We start from the raw sequence: 18,057 nt of genomic DNA on the forward strand, positions 1-18,057 counted from the left end.
TGCAGCTAAACCAATTTTCCTAAAGTTTAACCTAAATCTCACTCTCTGGAGACACTTCCATGCCCTGCCCAAGGAGGACTGGGCAAACCAAGCACTGCTGTCTCCTTTCTGCCAGTCTTTTGCATATTTGAAACCTCTTAGCATGCTTCACCTGAAACTTTCTCCAGGCTGCACAACCCCCCCGGCTTTCTCCCCTCCCCGAGCTCACTTCTGCAGGCAAGAAGGCTGGTCTGGTGCAGCACCGAGGGCTCCCTCCCCAGGAGGGTGCCCAAATATGGCCACAGTGCTCCAGCAAGGCACTGCGCGTGGCCCCACATTACTTCATCCCTTGTATATGCAACACACCTATTTATACATTTTAATGGGATGTTTGCCTTTCTCGCAACCCCATGGTATTATTCCTTGTGCAGAGCATGAGCGCTGCAATCCCCCCCAGGCTTGTTTTCCTTCCAGCCCTTCGCCCTCCCCATGCTGGAATGTGCATTTGCTCACTCCCACCCTTGTCTGCAGCACCTTCTTTCAGACCTTTCCTCCAATTTATGCTTTTCATCCCAAGCCTTTCTTCTGCAATGCTTGCACACCTCCCAGCTCCCTATCCCCCCCAAATTTAACAGGCAGTCAAGCTCCCACCTCTGTCCTCCCCACCGTTGGGGGAATATTGAACTTCCTTAGCTCTGGAAAACTTCTTCTAGTTCATCCCAGTAAATATTAACAGCTATTCTTTGAATATCCTCTCAGAGGAGGAAATTAGACTCTGTGGTCTCAACTTGGAAAATGTTGGAGGTCGTGTCTTCCCTCCACCTTTCAGAGGCTCATCCCACCTCCATGTGGTCTGAAAAGCTGTTGTAGACAGTTCCCTCCACCCACAGATGAATTGCATCATTTGCAGCTATTGGGAAACCTCTAACTTACCTGAGCTGTCCTTGCTGTTTTCTCCCATACTGCAGCCCATGATCTTTCCCTGCAGTCACTGAATTTGCTTTCCTGGTGGCATCTCATCTGTTTAATGAAGGCTACAGGACTTAGAAAAAAAGCAACAAAGCACTTAACTTTCTAGGGATCATCAGTATCTTTTCCTTGCCCTGTGTGTAAGGGCATATCATTGGTGTACGTGGAGATGGGCAACGGTCACTCTCGCACCCCCCTGTAAGTGCTACCCCCATTTGCATATATCTGCAAACACTGTTCAGGTGCTGCAGACCAATGTCACTCATCCTCTGCGGTCCATGGTAGAGCCATCACAGCCAGAGGCACCAGCTGGCGAGGAGAGGTCCCACTGGGTAGCCACACTGCAGTAGGAGCAGCCCCAGCAGCACTCAGGGAGCGGGCAAGCCCAGCAAGGCTGGCACGATGCTGTACTGCATTACAAAGCAGCTGTGGTCCAGAACTGTGCCATCACTGCAGCATCTTCCCACAGCAGAAAGAAATCTCAGGGAGGACTCGGCCTCATAGCCAGGCTGACCACATCAGCCAGCACCCACCTCTGGAGGCAGCTTTAGTCAGGCTTGCTTTGATTAATGGAGGCAGCTTGGATTAGTTCCTTGTTAGGAACATTTAAATGTAAAACTTTTCCTGGAGGCAGCTGAAGTTAGCCAGAGCTCACGCAGAATGTGTGCTTGTGCACCCTCCTTCCTCTGGCTCGAGCTGGGCCGCGTCCATGGAGAAACGCAGGGCAAGTCCTGTTCATACTCCCACACCCCCGGGCCTCATGGAGGAGGCAGCCACATCCCTGGTACCGGGGTGCCCTGAGAACCCCAGCCACAGCCCTCCTGCCTGGAGAGCTCCAAGTCCATGAGCTTGGGGAAAGCAGTTCTTTATCACTGCCTGTATAAAAGGAAAACCTCCCAGCTCACTTGTAGGAGCAATCTGAGGGCCAACTGGTGTCCAGTTTTCAGCCCTTTCTCAGGAACCACTCAAGATCCTCCTGAAACTGGAAAATGGGAGACCCTGGCCAGGAGGTTGTCCCTGATGATGATCCTACAGGCAACCAGGGCTGCAGGCACCGAGCGGAGCAGCGACACTGCTCCAGCCCCAAAGGCTGACTGCAAAATGATGGAGCCCTGCAGCAGAGCAGGGACTTGGCCAACACCCAAAGGCACCAGAAGAGACACCAGCAACAGCATGGTGTGCATCAGTGCCAGTCCCAGTAGGGAGAAGCTTGCTGTTTCCGTATCTTGGCAGCCCACACTTTGTCCAACATCAGGGTTCCCGCACATGGCATTTGACCTGAGCAGCCACAGGCAGGACCCCCGGTGCCACCCGCTGCCAGCTGATGTGGTAGGGATGAGCAAGTGCCTGATGGCACCTGGGGCCTGATCCACCTGGATGGGAGGGAGCAGCTTCATCCCATGTGTGGGCACAAGGCGCAGCGGTGGGTTATCTGTCCAGAGCCACACATGGCTCAGGGTGAGCATCTCCAACACCAGCATGGAAGAGAGATGACACTGAGATGGAGAACAGGCCAGGCAGCCAGGGGTGGGTCTGCAGCAGCATGCTGGGGTGCACACCCACCCCCGGGTACACCACATGTGACACCTTTGCCAGCCAGATCGCTCACATGCTGCATCACCCCAGGCTGCTCCTTTCCATGGGCAGCCCCAGCAATTTGTCCTGTAACCCAAAGCAAAGCTGCTTTGGCAGGGAAGGGGGCGCAGATGTTGGGAACCACACGTTCCCCAGTTCAGGCAGCTCTTCTAGTGCTATGGAAGCATTCTACCAACATGGGTACATGCCCTGGACACAGCTGACACCAAAGGGATGGATGTGACCTTCCACTCTAGCTTTAGGCACCCACAGGGAGAAGGCAACTGGTGTCTTGGCCACAAGGTCCCCTTCAGTGTTCCCCACCAGCTGCACACTTGGCCTGATGGCCTTTCCTGGCCCCTATACCAAGGTGCCCCCATATCAGGGAACAGCAAGATCAGGGCTGCTCCCTCAGGAAGGATGGAGCAAGTGGGACCCCAGGTCCAGCAGGGTCCCTTCCACAGTACCTGCATAGAAGGCTGGGGCAGGTCTGAGATGGTGGCCAGGTCCAGCCAAGAGTCCAGAGCATCCCAAAACTTCAGATCCAGCAACACCACAGTGAAGAGATGGGTCCAGTGTGAAACCAGGAAGACAAGCCACAGATCAGAGCCAGGTCCAGCAATGGCCAGGCATGTCCCTGGTGATGGGGCAAGACAAAATGTCAGGCTACAGCCTGAGGTCTTTGGATCAGCAGAGCCCATAGCCAGGCACATATGGAGCTGAGCTGGGTATCAGCACTTTTCTAACACAGCTCCCACAAGAACTGATGGCTCCATCTGAGCTTAAATAGAGTTCCTGAGCATGCTTACAAAATTTTGCCCATGCAGGGAAGGCTCCTGGGTGTGGGGAGCTGTCAGGTGAGGTTAATATTGGAAAGACTAATTAGTGCTTTCAGAGCTGGCACTGATTGGTGCGTCTTCTGTAATGGGAAGTGCTCCTGAAGGTGGCACAGCTGCTCTGTCAAGGTCTGACAGCGCCACATGTCATGGGAATGCAGCCCATGCCTATGGGCCCTCTGACCTGAGCCCAGCCCTGCGAAAGCAGAGAGCAGGCCAATGTGGTCACAATTTCCATCCTGTGCAAGACATGCACTATTTCAGATTTACTTTTACCCTCCTTTATCATTGCCATGCTCTCGTGGGCAGCAACAGCAGCCGTTCCCACATCCTCACTATACAACTATTTGGAATCACTCTGCCCTTTCCCCAGGGTAAATGCAAAAGAAGAATTTGGCCCAAACACCCCTCTGGCTTCTGGATGCAGTTGCAGGGTGCGGAGTACCTGCTGGTCTCCCCATGAGCCTCCACCAGCCCATGACAGGGAATGGTTATCCCAGTGCTGCTTTAATTACTGAACCAGCTGTGCTTTGCTTGAGGCCAAATGCAGTGCCATGCCTGCAGCAGGGTGGGGGCTGCTTTTCATAAATCACTGCTCCAAGTGCAAGAGGAGGGTGTGCCTGACTCAGGAAGAGCTCTTGCCAGCCAAGGAAGCCTTCCCAGTGCCACCTACAGCCACCTTGTAGCAGATATATGTGGCAGGTCCCACGCTTCAGGCAGCCCCCATTCACCTGGGGAATCCAGGGGAGCTGGACGGAGGCGCAGGACAGACATGTGGTTCTTTTTATCCCTAGCAATATCTCCTACAAAGTCATCTTTCTAGATCTTTTAATTATGAAGAAGATATTAAGAGTAAAGAAGGGCTGAAGAGATCCCTTACAGATGGGTGAGGCTAGGGACAACATTGCACCGTACTCTCTGCAGTCCCCCTACTCCGTCGGGTGCTCTACCCACTCCTGAGTGCACGGCGCTTTAGGAAGCAAGAGCTGGCAACAGGAGGGTGACCCATCCTGGTGGCTTGGCCCTACGGGACCAGCCGTCCTGGCATGCTGTGACACCTGTAGCCAAGCGCTACTGGAAGAAAGCAAGCCTTCAACTGGGCAAAGGGAGCTGACAGCTCAGGGGAGATGTGTGCAATGCTTGCAAAGTGAGGGAGTCCAGGCTGTCTACCAGCCCTTCAATTCACAGCTTGGCTGTGCAGAAGAGCAGGAGCAGCAGTCTGAGCGCCCCAACACAGGGGGGGTTTCTCCATCCTTCAGCTTCTAACCCATTCTTCCAGCTCAAACTGCATTTTCCCCAGGAAAAGCCAACAGAATAAAGAAATCCACATCTGGCTAATGAGGACAAAGTCTCTAGCAAAAGCACGTTACCACACACCTTCATCTCAGCCATACCTGTTGAGAAAAAGCTCTCCAGGAAAGCCTTGGGTCCTGTGCCAGGAGCATCCAAGCCTCCAAGAGACAGAGTAGGACCAAGGACAAACACCATGCTCTTTGTGGTTTGCTCCCCAAATTCCAGCCTCAGGTGTGCTGCAGGAGGATGTGTTTACTTCTGAAGCTGGGGGCATCACCCTGGCCCTTCAGCAGTGTGCTGCAGTGTGGGCTTGGCCAGGTATGTGTAGGAGCAGCTACGGTGATGAGGAACGCCTCAGAGAGGTTCTCCTGGCTCTGAGGCGGCATGAGAGTGCTCCTGTGCACTCCTGTGGAGAACCTCAGTGGTCCTGGCACAGCCATTTTGGGAGACTATGATGTGTAAATCTTCTTGGATGTTCCTTTCCCTTAGACCAGCTTCCTTTGCACACAGCATTGAGAAATGAGCCATTGGGCTCCTGGTGCTCAGCACTGCAGATCACCCATGTGCCAGCTCCACTGCCTTGAAAGCACTTGGCAGGGCTGGTGGCTTTGCAGAGGATCTCAGGGCAGCCTGGGGACCGGGGACATTATGGACAGATGTCTAAGCTGGGATCCTGGGGGAGATTGGGGTTGGGGACAACCTGAAGACCCATTTGAGCTGGGATCCAAGTCCTGGGGTAAGTTGGGACTAGGGACAACCTGGCCAGACATCCTTATATTCTGTAAGGGAGAGCCCTCTCCATGGCCTGGAGGTTCCCTTGCTTTCTCATGAAGCCCTCCAGAGTACAAGCTGCTGTGTGGGCTGGGAATGTGGGGAGGGCTGGCATTTGTGCAGCACTGGCCAGATCGTCCTCTCCAGCACTGGCCGAGGGATGAGGTGATCTTCATGCAGCAGAAAGCTGAGCCCCACTTCTTAGCACTGAGAGCTTTGTGGGAGGCAAAGACCTTGGCAGGTCTTCAAGGTGCACATGGTGCCTGCACACCCCATGGCTTTTGCAAGAGAGTTGGGACAGCTTTGCTTTGGGATGGAGCTGATGCGCAGAAGTGGGGTGAGGTGGAGGGGGAGGCAAGACAGTGCAGTGTGTCCCCGGAATCCCTGAGCAGAGGCATGAGGAGCCCTACACGGCTGAGCCCAAGGGTGCTGAGCTGCTCAGGGTGAGCACAGAGCACCCAGCATGCAGCTCTGGGAGCTACAAAGGCATGGGCTGGTGCCTCAGCAAAACTGAAGGACCTCGCTTGTGTCAGGGTTGAGACCTCTGGTTAAGGGCAGGTGAATCTTAGCGGGATGAAAACAAGCTCTGCAGATGCTCAGCTCCACTTGAAGTCACCCTCCTCTCTCGCACGGGATGACGGTGCAAAGGCACCCAGGGACCTCTGGCACAACTGAACACCCTGTGGGCAGACCGCAAGTGCAGACATCCAAACCCAAGTCTAAATCCCCTCCAAAACAACACAGGCATCCCCACAGTACCTACAGCCACTTGCATAGCCCTTGGAAGCCCGAAATCCTCCCTTGTGAAGGCAGCACTGTCATCAGCGCTGCTGCCAGTCCTGACGCCACGACCAAAGCCATCTGCAATCCAGTGCCCATGGGTGCCTGCTTCGGCAGCACCCCTGCAGCCCGGCACTGTAGACAATGATGGCTTTTTAGCTCCCAAACCCAGTCAGTGTGGGTGACATTCACCTCTCCTGTCATATTCTTCGGGCTTTGAGTTCCTCTCCCAGAAACAAGAGACTTTGGTAGAAGAAACCAGAAATAAGCTCTGTCCCTCTCCCAGCTGGACGAGGAAGGGAATCCTGGTCCGAGTTGTTTCTGTTTCTTATCCAAGATAAAAACATATTAACTGTCCTGGTAGTAAAGTGTCACTAAGCTATGGAAACCAGCTCACACACATTGCTTTTTGCGGACACTTGCGGCTAGAAGGTGGCTTAGTTTCACTCAGAGCCCGTCCCATAAGCTTCACAAGCAGCCCTTCCTGCTTTCTGCCCAGCTGCTCTCACGGGCTGTTCTGCAGGAGAAAAAGGCTTCTCCACTGGATAATTTCAAGAGGAAAAACCATGGACAGGCTTTCCAGCCCAGCGTCATCTCAGCCAAAGACACAGTTCCCTGGTCTCCTGCCTAGTCCCCCCCCGCCTGGCTCTGGGGGTTGGAGGAGCTGTGTGGCACACAGCTTTTGGCACTGCTGCACTGTGTGGGTTTTGGATGTGGCTTAACATGAGCATACCCTGAGGAGCTGCACACATACTCTGCATCAAGGTGGTCTGCAAAAACCACACAGCAAAGCCCTTGCTCCCAGTCCGAGCCACCGGGACGCACAGGCATGGCAGTGCACCTACATTGGTCCAGAAGAGAAATTTGGGAGGAAAACCACATTTCAGTCAAATAAAGGAAATGTACTTTGAATTATTTTATTCAGGATAGTTTGGATTTATTCCTGACAATAGCTCTGGAAGCAGGAGTTTGTAACTGAAGTCTTTGGAGACCAACAATTAGAAAGAGGCAAATCAAAAATCAGTGAAAACATCCACAGGATTATGTATATGGTGATTCACAGCAAATTGTAGAAGGGGACTTAGGCACAAAACCAAAACCTGAAAAAGCAATATCATAAATATCTGCTCAGTTTGCCTGCTCAAAACAAGGACATGTGCTTTTCCTGAGGTGCTTCCATGCAGCATGCTCTCCCCTGGGTCTCAATGGTAAAGAACCTCTTCTTGGCCTTGCAGGACTGGGAACAAGCCCAGGATTCCCACTGCACTTGGCCCAGACAGCCCAAATTGTCTTCTCCAGTGTGTGTTGCTTAATATATGTCAGTTGCTATTTTGGGCTTTCTAGATAATGAGCGTGGTGAAGTGTACCCAGAAGGAAAATGCAGAAGAGCTCTCAGGACAAGTTGCCACCACCAGCCCTGAAACAATCGGTGGTTATTTCTGCACTGGCTGGCACAGCTGAGCAGTCTTCAAGGCAAGCCTAAACAGACTTGCAGGGCAGAAATCTCACTGGAGGTGCCAAAGGTGAGCTCAGGTATGAGCTCAGAAGAGCAAGAACTCAGGAACAGGTCCAAAAAACAGTCTCCAGAGCTCGCGGTCACGTAGGAGCTGGAGAAAGCAGAGCTCTGAGTGCCCACACTTTTTGGGGAATGAGGAGCCACAAAATCTCGCAATTCTCCCAGGTGTCCAGCACGGCCTCTGCTCTGCCCAACACCAGCCAGGGCCAAGAAAAGCAAAGAGCTGAAGACTGTGAGCCTGGAGAAGGAGTAAGACACAGCTACATGTACTTCAGAGGCAGTAGCCCAGTGACTATTTACTCCTACTGTTTATATCCCACAGCGTCTGGTCTCATCTCACAACTTCTTAATGACAAAGTATCCCAAATGAGCATGTGAGGAACAAAGCATCTTGCAATTAATGGGAGGTTGCTTGGGCTTTGTTGCTGGGGCCTTATTCACAGAACATTAGGAACAAGTGAAGCATCTGGAGGAGAAGAGAGACCATGTTGCAGAGGATCCAGGGCTGCCGTCCCCCTACGTCGCCCAGGACAGAGCCAGTGCAGGCCTGAGAAAGGCTACCCTGACCACAGCCTGCTGTAACGTACTCCTCCATAAGCCCAGAATTTTGCGAATCGTGAGAGCAGGACTTGGCCTCTGCAGTAAGTCACTACAGCAGGTTGACTTTGGCCACAACCTGCTTGCAGCCCGTGCTGGAGTACTGCTTGTCCCCTGTAGTGTAGTAACTGAGCTGACTTGCTAAATTTTCAATATGCTTCTGGTCGGGATACAGCCCTTCCCTCCTCATCTCCTCTAGGAAGCAGTTTATGACATGAGTCTTCTCCAGAAGAACAAATGGGATGATGTCTGCAGATTTCCAGAGGGGGTGGGTGTTGATCAGCACTGGCTGGACGATGCTCAGCAGTTCTTCAACTCCCCTTTGCTGATGCAAAAGCTCAGCAGATGCATTCTGGATAACAAACTTTGTTATTTCACTACCTCCTATGTTGCTTATTAAAATGTAGATGGCATTGAGGAACTCATTGGTTTGATTGGGTTGAAAGAATCGGCTGAGAGTATCCAGCAGGACTGGAGACATGAGTTCAACCTCATCCAGAATAAACACTGGTATCTTCTCTTCTATTTCAGCTCTTGTAACCATGTCAGAAATCTTCTTAGACAAATCTATTTCACAAGTAAGAGGAGCCACCCCGCTGGGGCAGTGATGCATAACAAAGTACTGAAGCACGAAGTCATTGTCCATGACAGAACGAAAATGTTTGGCCAGCAGCCAGCCAACATGACTCTTCCCAACTCCTGTCGGGCCATTTAAAGAGATTACTAGAGGCTTGTTGTGCATGTGGGTAGCCAGATAGTCTTTCAATAATTCCATAATACTTTCCACAGCAACCTTCTGCCCGAATACTTCCCGGTGCATTGTTTTCTCCAAACCATCTAGGTCGTATTTTTGGAGGTTATCATCCAGGTTCTCTATTGCATTGAGAATCTGGAAGAAGATAATGACAATGAGCAAGAGGAGGCAGCGTTTGGCCTTGCTCTTCTCCTCTGTTGGAAGGTATCTTTTTGTTTTATCTGGATAAAGTACTACCCTAGATTTCCTTCGATTCTTTTTCCGCCTGCATTTTTTCATAGCATACTGCTCCACAGATGTGTCAAAGGTGAAGTACTGGGAAGTTTCCAAGCCGGTCTGATTAAAGAAGGACATGGAAGCACCATACAGGCTAGTCCGGTTCAGGGAAAGCTGCCTCTGAAGCAGCCTCGTATGGACAAGCTCTGAAGACTTTTCTCGAGGGAGCTCTAAATGCAGACGGCTTTTCTTTTGCACGCGGTATCGTTGTCGCAGGCGGATGATTGCTCGCAAGGGAGAAGAAATAGAAGACATTTTCTTTGAAGCAGCAGGGAGTCCAGTATCCGGTACTTCCTCCCCATCACTCTCACAGGAAGATTCCTCTTCTTTTGCATCACTCTTGGCACAAGGCATCCCCCTTCCCCCATCGCTGTCAGTGCCGGGCATCTCTCCTTCCACGCTGCTCTCAGCAGGATGTGCCTCTTCTTTTGTGTTGGTCTCAGCACAGGGCATCTCTCCTTCTGCATCACTTTCAGCACAGGACACATCTCCTTCAGTACCGCTCTCCGCACAGGGCATCTCTCCTCCCAGATCCTCCGTGGCAGAGGACACTTCTCCATCCACCCCAGTGCAGGGCAGCTCTCTGTCCATCTCGTCTGGTTCTTCCAGCCCATTCACATTATCTTCTTTCTAAAAAAAAAAAAAAAAAAAAAAAAGACATTGTAAAATTAATCTTTGTAAGATCAGGAAGTAACCAATAACAGCCGAATTAGACACATACCCTACTTTCTAATAGGCAGAACGGTTACCTGTAGCAATCAGCAATGGCAAGGGGGCAGAGAGAGACTTTCACACCTAAGCTAACTGTCTGGAAGATGCTCTAGACATGTAAAACTACAGATGAAATTCAGTGTAAATAAATGCAAATCCACACATATCACAAAACCAACCCTGCCTTCACACGCAGAAGGAAAGCTCAGAGCTGGCTGGAGCCAAAGCTCTGCTACGTGCTGCTCCCATGAGCAAGAGGCAGGGCCCCAGACAGACAGACAGACCCGTGGTCCGAACCAGAGTTGCCCCGTCCTATTGCCTTACATCTGCTAAATATAGGCAAGACACAAAACCAATCCTCCGCATCAGCATGCGCGCACCCCATAGAAAACAGGCACTCCTACACCTGCGGAGACCTTTCGGGGTGTGGAAGGTGCATGGGAGGAACTTGCTGCAGGAACGCCTGGGCCGTGCAGGTTGTGGTGGCATCTTGCTCGGGCGGGATTTTTCCTGGCTGTGCCAATGGGGACGCCAGGCAACACCGGGCGCTGCCAGCAGGGAGAGGAGGCAAGGGCAGCATCCAGCCAGCGCTCAGCCCTCGTCCCGCAGCTCCCCAGGCTTCCCCCGATGGCAGGGCTCAGACAGGTTGCAGAGAACCGACATGGTTGTGAGTAAGCCTGCCAGCAGCACACAGCTGTGGGGAGAGGAGCCGGGCTGCCCCGCAGCACCCCGACCCTCCTGCCCCCACGGTCCTTCACGTGCACCCCTGGACACACGGCAGCCGCTGCGTCCTTCCCACGCAAGACCCCAGAGCACACAGGAGAGTGTGGGGACATGAACATCCATGAGAATCGCTGTCTGCATGGAGAATGGATGGACAAACCTCAACTGTCGAACAAGGAGGAAGAGGAGAGGCTGTACTCCGGCAGCGGGACGAGATGACAAGAGGCATAGACCCAGCAGGGAAGCCCCCAGGAGAAAACAGCTCTCTAGGCCTGGATGAGGCCACGCAGCAGGACCCCGCGCACAACCGCCTCCACGTGCTGCCGCACCGGGTCAGTTCCATCCCTGCCCAGCACCAAGCCGGTGGTGGCAGAAGCTGTGTCACAGCGGGAGGACATTTCCCTGCTGCTCTGGGCCACAGCAGCACTGACGCAAGGGGACAGTTTGCCACGGTGACATTGCCAACCCCAAGAGCAGGAAGCCCGCACGGGCAGGGCAAGGAAAGCCGCTTTCATTGGCCGCCCAGAAAAATCAACTCTAGGTTTTACCAAAAGCACTGCGTCTCTGGGGAGGAGGAAGAGGTCCCTGAAGGGTTTGTTATTAACTCGCTTCAGCTCAGCAGGAAGTTACTAACCTGCAAAACGTCATGCTCTGGCGAAGGTTTTACTTCCCCCCACCGCAGGGCTGACGCAGGCGGCCGCCTGACAGCACGCAGCGAACGAAAGGGCAGCCAGGGGAGTCGCAGGCGCTGGGAAACGCTCCCAGCCGCCTCCTCGCTTCGCCCTGCTCCCTTCCCGGCTCCTCTGAAATGGCGGGGCACACAGCGAAGCCTTCACCCCACCATGGGGACAAGTTGATTTCTGGACCATGTGCCGGCAGCCAGTTCATCATGGGAACCGAGCTGGGGCGAGCAACTCCCCAGCGCTAATCGTTGATGGTGTGCAGGATTTGGCCGTGCCCAGAGTGAAACCAGCCAGACGAGATTCCTGCAAGCAGGTGCACTGGGCAGGAGGGCTGGGGCCACCACTGCCAGGCATGCCACTGCCAGGGATGCCCCGGGAACCCTGGGTTGTCCCCACGGCACCCTGGGGTCACACCTTTGCTTCTTGCCATCTTGCATGCTTCGCCTTGCTCACACACCACCTGAAGGTCCCCAACAGGATGGCTGTCCCCAAAGCCACTGGGGAGCAGCCCCTACAGCACAGACCACCACACACCGGGGTCCCTAGGGAGCAGAGACACCACAGAGCTTGGCCTGGGGCCAGGACAGCCCTCCAGGCCATAGCACACATCGACACAAACATGTGGTGTTTTCACAGCCCCAAACCCATGCAGGTGTAGGAGGGGGTTGCTTAAATGCCAGGGGAGAGCTGTGGGAGTTTATGGGAAAAGGTTTAGGGAGCAGACAGACACTGGCAGTAAAAAGCAAGATATCCCCAACGGTGCCCCGTGGATGCTGCCAACATACAGCAGGATGCCACCCCATCCTGCCCATCTGTAGCCCCGGCAGAAGCATGAAGCAGTTCAGCTCCTCGCAGCCTGGAGCCAACTCTCCTACCACCACTGTGTCCACGTGGGGAGCCCAAGGCCCCCGCGAGGCTGATGGAAACCGGCAAGGACCAGGCATTCATTAGCTGGGAGATGCCACCGACCCTCTTTCCCAAAAGCCAAGAGCCCAAAAGCACATCCCCATCCCACCGGCACGGGATGCCCAACACTCCAGATGAGCTGAGCGAGTCAGGGCAGAGAGACCAAATCCCATCTTCAGCAAGAAATCTGTCCAGTCATGCATATAATAATACTACTAATACCATGACTCAGTTCCTATTACCTGCTGGTATTTACATAGGACTCTAATTTGCTAAGAGCAGCCCCTGCCTGCTCAACATCGGATCGGGGCCGGGGCAGGCAGCTGTGCCAGCCCAGCAGCGCTGCCAGCCTGCAGAGGTGCACTTTCAGCAACTTAATTAAATGTTTGGTGAAAACAATAGGAAAAAGAACCCGACGGTTAGGTCTGCAGCATCACAAGTGCTCGTGTAAACACCGTTAGTCGCTGCTCTGTGCTGAGTCTGGCAACACCATGGGGACGCTTGCACTTAGCTCTTGGAAATGCTCCTGAGAAAACTCCAGCTTTCCTCCTTTAACTCTTCCCTTCTAACATTTGCATTCCTGTGTCACCCTGTTCCTGCTAAAACAGGGTTTCCACAACAGACGAGCCTGTGTGGGCAGACGGAGGCAGCCAGGCCGGGAGGGGAGCGGGATGGGGACAGCCTCTGGGCAGACAGCATTCGCGGGTAGAAAGCATCTGGTCTGCAGGAGTAATCAACCTGACACCAGCTGGAGAAAGGTGTCCCCAGTTAAAGTGCCAGCTGCTGAATCCCGAGGATGGCATTGGAGAGGACGGAGCTGCACCCCAAACTCTTTGGGTTAGCAAAGCTGCTGGGAAAAGGGACCAGCTGGAAAATCCCAAAGGCTGATCCTGCCGCCGAAAGTGGCAAAACTGAGCATTTCCAGGGGGAAAAGCAGAGCAAAATGTCCCCTCGCAGTGGGGGTCGCGGATCAAACAGCATCAGTGGCCGGGAGCAGAAATCCTGGATAGTGGCAGAGGCCAGCACGGCCCCAGTGCAGGGCATGGCCCCAGCACCCCGAGCTGCAGCTTACTGGGCGCACCGCTTGGAAACAAGCTGAGAAATGCGATTCACTTAGTTTGGATCGTGCAGGTGTTCGCCCTCCCCAAAAACACAGCGCAGCAGTGATAGCCAGGGCAATGCCAAACCCACCTGCACCACCCCAAAAGCCTGCTTGCCACCAAACCCCACCAGCCCCACTCCCAGCCCAAATTTTTTGCTGAGCCCTAAAGACCAAGACCAATGGGAAAGGCAACAAGCAGAGGGGAAGAGCCTGGAGCATCCAGAAATGGCAGGAACAGGAGGGTCCCCACAAAACCAGGGCAGTTTTTGGTGGAAAGGCACCAACTGGGGATGAGCAGGAAGCAGTGGTGGGAATGGAGCTCGAAGTAGCCAAGGCCAAGGGGTGCCCCAGTGACCCCCCACGGGGTGGGGAGCGGGACGGGGGAGCCGAACCAAGCACAGTTACCCACAGCGTCTCCCTCGGGGCCGGCCGCCGGTGCTCTCCTTCGGCCGCTGAGCCCAGCCTCCGGCCTCGGACGGGCCGGCTGCTCTTCTTCCCCCCGCTCTCTCATCCGTACAAAGACCCAACCGCGGAGAGGAAATGGCAAAGAGGAGTGGCCCGTGGCAGCACTTCCTTCTCCCCGCACCACCGGACGGCCGCCACCAGCTGGTTTTCTCTCCCCCCTCTCACTCAAAGCCCTCCTCGGCAGCTGCCGTCACAGCGGCATCGTGCAGAGAAACACGAATCCCAGGCAGCCGCAGCAGGACAGGGACGGGGCAGCAGGATGAGCTCATCGCCTGTGTGGCCTCGAAAGCCCTGAGTCTGGGCAAAACATCCCCACCCTCTGGGGTGTAATTAGCCCGGAGCCCGTCACCAGTGAAGATCAAAGCAGTGATGCTGCGAAGAGAGGTTATCTGGGCTGACCCAGTACTGGTGCAGCTCGGGGACGAGGTTCCTTCCCAGCAAGGAAAACAGGGAAAGCAGAAAATAGAGGGAATCTGGGAAAAAATTGTGAGTCCATAAAAGATAGTGAGTCTGGAAAAAAAATAGCAAATCCAGAGTAGCTGATTTGTCTGTCCCTGGGCTCCTGCTCCACTGCCCCCAGCCACCCCCACCCCACGGAGGCTTTTGGCCCCTTCACAGCCCCACGGCAGAGGGACGAGGGGATGGCTGGGCCAGGCTGCATGGGACTGGCCTCTGGAAGAGCTGGCGTGGGCACCCCGAGCCCTTGCTGCATAAAAACTCCCTGGGGAAAAGCCGCTTCTTCCATCAGCTGCAATAGGAGAGAATGAGGAAGCAGCGGGGTTTTTCCGTACCCGGCGGTGCCGAGGCTCATCACGCAGCTCCTCCTCACCTCCACCTGCAGCTCAACTTTCCTTTAGCCCTACCAAACCCACCCAGACCCCCCCTGCCTCTCACCTGTGCTTGCACAACCTGGCCAAAGCTTTTCCCTGAAAAACAAGGCCATTTGGCGAAGCCAGAGCAGCCCCGAAGCGTTGTCTTGCTGACCAAGCTCCTATTTTTGGATAAAACCCCAGCTGGAACTCACTCCCTCAGAAAGTGGCTGCCCAGGACCAAAAACGGGGGGCGGGAGGGTGGGGTGGGAAAACCCTTCCAGTTTGGGGTGTTTTGGACCGTCACAGTGCAAATCCCACCCTGGCTGTGATGCACATGAGGGTCTCCACATCTCCATGGGGAGGGGATGCTCTGAGCAGGGTCACCCCAGCCTGGAGATCCACAAGGTCTCTCCAGACCAGTGCTGGGTGGCCAGATGTGCCTCCACTGCGGCCAGGGGGATTTGCCTAACAAATCCTTGCAAATGTGGGGATTTCTGTGTCACGAAGGCACAGGAGCTTAGCTGGAGGATGGCCACTGGCACAGAGCGGCTGGGAGCTGCTCTCAGAGTCAGGAAGCTTGGCAGGGCTGACCCCGAGCTGGGGTCCCTTCAGGAAGAGCTTGGGCAGGCATTTTGGGAGCAGCCATGAAAACAGAGGTTTTTCTGGCTAATTCAGGTTTTTGCAAGGGAAAAGCTTTGTCCAAGCAGCATGGTTGAACATCATTTAAAAAACTAAAAGCAATGCCCCCCAAAAACCCTAAAAGAAGCAATTAGAGGAGCAAGAAGCTCCCAGCCACCACCTGAAGGCTGTTAGCAAACCTCAACAGCCCAGAAAAGAAAAAGGTATTGCTGTAATTGTGAAGGAGCACGAGCCATCCCAAGTGTCCCCGGGGTGCTGGGGGGCCAAGAAGCCTCCAAAACGCAGCAGGAACCCAAGGGAGGGTGGAAGCAGGGCTCAGTGTGCTCACAAGGGATGCTCACCCTGCCCGTGCAATAGGGTTTCTAAATCCTTCCCAAGCCACAGGGACAGCGAGAGATGTTGGGGACCACGGCCGGAGCAGAGGGTGGTAAGTTCCTGGTTATGGTGGGGACGTGGGACTGACCTGCGTGGGACCCTCGCGGTGTTGGGGGGGCTCAGTGGTGCATGGGGACAGGGACCCGTGTGCGGCAGCATGGCCACCACCAGCTGCTGTCCGACCCAGGGGACACGGGGTGCCCGTGTGGGTGACAGGGTGAGGCACACAGGGTGATACAGGGCTGGCACTTGCAGCTGGGGACACTGTCACGGTGTCAACACCAACCGGCCTCCGAAATCATCTGCTCAGTCCGGGGTAGCTGCCAAAAAAGTGGGGGGGGGGGGGGGGGGGGCGCCTGTGGGGAGCAGGAGGATGGGGCAGGGACATCACTGGCACCAAAAGGTGTCCCACGAGGGGACATCCCTCCGGCGTGGCGCATCGGGCAGGTGGGGACAGGACCATGGAAAACAGCCCCCCCTCATGTCCCTGGCCGAAATACCTCTTTGTGATGCTGCCACTGCCATGGCCCCTGGGTGGGGGCTGCGGGGCTTTGAGGGACCTCCAGCACCCCAGAGTGGGGGGAGCAGGCTGCCATGCTGCTGGGTGCCACGGGGAGGGGATATCCTGGGGGGGGGCACGTGCAGGCACTGGGGCGATGCAATGGGATGGGGGGGCTGCAAGGGGGCATTGCAATGGGCGTCTGTGTGCAGGTGGGGGAGCAGCGCACTGGGGGGCCCCCGCGTGCAATGGGGAGGGCTGCGTGGCATCGGGGCAGCGCGACAGGGGAGCTGTGTGTGGGAGGCTCTGAACTGGGGGGGACCAGGTCACAGCAGGGGGCTGTGGGGTGCCGTGTGTGTGCAGGGGGGCAGTGCAGCTGGGGGGTCCATGCCTGTGCATTGGGGCACTACACTGCGGGGGCTGTACACATGCAATGGGGCACTGCAGTGGGGTGGGGGCTGTATGCAAGCGGGGAGGTCTAGTGCAGGGGCAGAAGAAGTGTGGATCGGGGCCAGCCCTCTCTCCCCCCAACCCCAAGTCACCCCCACTCACCTCGGGGTCACAAGCCCGGCGTCCCTGTTGCTGCTGAGGCTGGTCCCCCCCGGCCAGGCCCCACGAAGGGAGGAAACGGCTGCTGGGCCGGGATCGGTGAGGAGCGGCCGCGGGTGCCACGGCCCTTCCTGCAGAGCCACGAATGCAAATCCTGCGCAAACACAGCCTCTCCCGCAGCTCTGCCCCGCCGTGGGGCACCCCGGGGGAAAAGGGGCAAGAAAGCCCCAGGGACGGGGAGACAGTGACCTCCAAGCCGAGGTTTTGGTACCAATCACTGACCAGCACCCACTGGTTTGGCTACCCACAAGTGATGGGCAGCCCCTGGTTTTGGTACCCACCAGAAAGCATCGCCAGAGGTCAGGAGAGCTGCACGGCCCCTCACGGCTGGGCACCAGCTTAAACAACAATTAAAGATTTCCCCCCACCCTTTATTTTTCTGCACCTCGCCTTTTTAGCTGAAACACCTCCAGAGCTGATTAGCAGCAGCTGCAACCTGGACACATGCAGAAGCTCCCGGCCTCTCCATGCCCCTGGGAAGCCAGAATAAGGCAAGGGGATCCCTGGGGGAAAAGGTCCCTCTGGGGGGTGGGGGGTGGCTGCAGGAGCTGAGAGCCCAGAATGGGTCCAGGGTGAGCCCTGGCAGCACTGGGACAGGGGCTTCCCATACCCACAGTGCCGGCCTTGCCTGGAAAAACCCTGCAAAAAAGGAGGAAATCTGTCAAAAAAAGAAGCTAAAGAAGGCTGAAAAGGTCACAGGCTCGGAGCTGCCGGGAAAATGTATGTAAAGGTCAGAAATACACCCCATGGATACGAAGCCTGGAGCAGGCAGGGCCCCCTGAAACAGAAAGTGAGAGCCTGCAAGTAGAGAGGGGGAAATGGTACCCAAGTGGGGATACAGAAACCCCCGAGCAGCCCCCGACCTCGGAGCCAGCCCTCCTGCATCTCCAGAAAGGGAAGAATAAAAGTATATAATAAAATAATCAGATCGATGGTGGGCAGCAGCTTCCTTGGCGTCGGGCTGCCCAAGCTGACGGGGAGGCAGCAGCCCCTGGCAGGCATCGTGTACAGGATCTGGCCCCACAAGATCATTTCCAGACCCAGAGGTCCTTTTTCTCAGCATCAAGCTGCCCTTGTTGCAGCGCTACCGGCTGCCCTGACGCCACAGCCACGGTCCGATAGCTTGGGCTGCTGGGTGGGTTTTTTCCCTTGTGCATCACCCACCGGGTCTTGATCTGCCCTGAATT

The 18,057-nt window shown here is 55.2% G+C and overlaps 1 protein-coding gene across 4 annotated transcripts; it reads right to left on the minus strand.

Annotated features, from left to right (window-relative positions):
- Nucleotides 1-7,104: 7,104 nt before the first annotated feature.
- Nucleotides 7,105-16,951, minus strand: TOR4A (torsin family 4 member A). 4 transcript variants are annotated; one of them, XM_064468643.1, is made up of 2 exons: nt 16,814-16,951; nt 7,105-9,976 (listed from the first exon to the last, which is right to left on the minus strand). In XM_064468643.1, exon 2 carries the CDS (start codon nt 9,935-9,937, stop codon nt 8,369-8,371), a length of 1,569 nt encoding a protein of 522 aa, XP_064324713.1. In that variant the 5' UTR covers nt 9,938-9,976; nt 16,814-16,951; the 3' UTR covers nt 7,105-8,368. The 4 variants fall into 4 exon arrangements, with proteins under 4 accessions (XP_064324713.1, XP_064324711.1, XP_064324714.1 ...); XM_064468641.1 differs by lacking the exon at nt 16,814-16,951 and adding an exon at nt 13,881-14,124; XM_064468644.1 differs by lacking the exon at nt 16,814-16,951 and adding an exon at nt 13,877-13,965.
- Between the last annotated feature and the right edge of the window lie 1,106 nt (nt 16,952-18,057).

The sequence above is a fragment of the Phalacrocorax carbo genome, chromosome 18 (assembly GCF_963921805.1).
Source record: "Phalacrocorax carbo chromosome 18, bPhaCar2.1, whole genome shotgun sequence".
Lineage (NCBI taxonomy): Eukaryota > Metazoa > Chordata > Aves > Suliformes > Phalacrocoracidae > Phalacrocorax > Phalacrocorax carbo.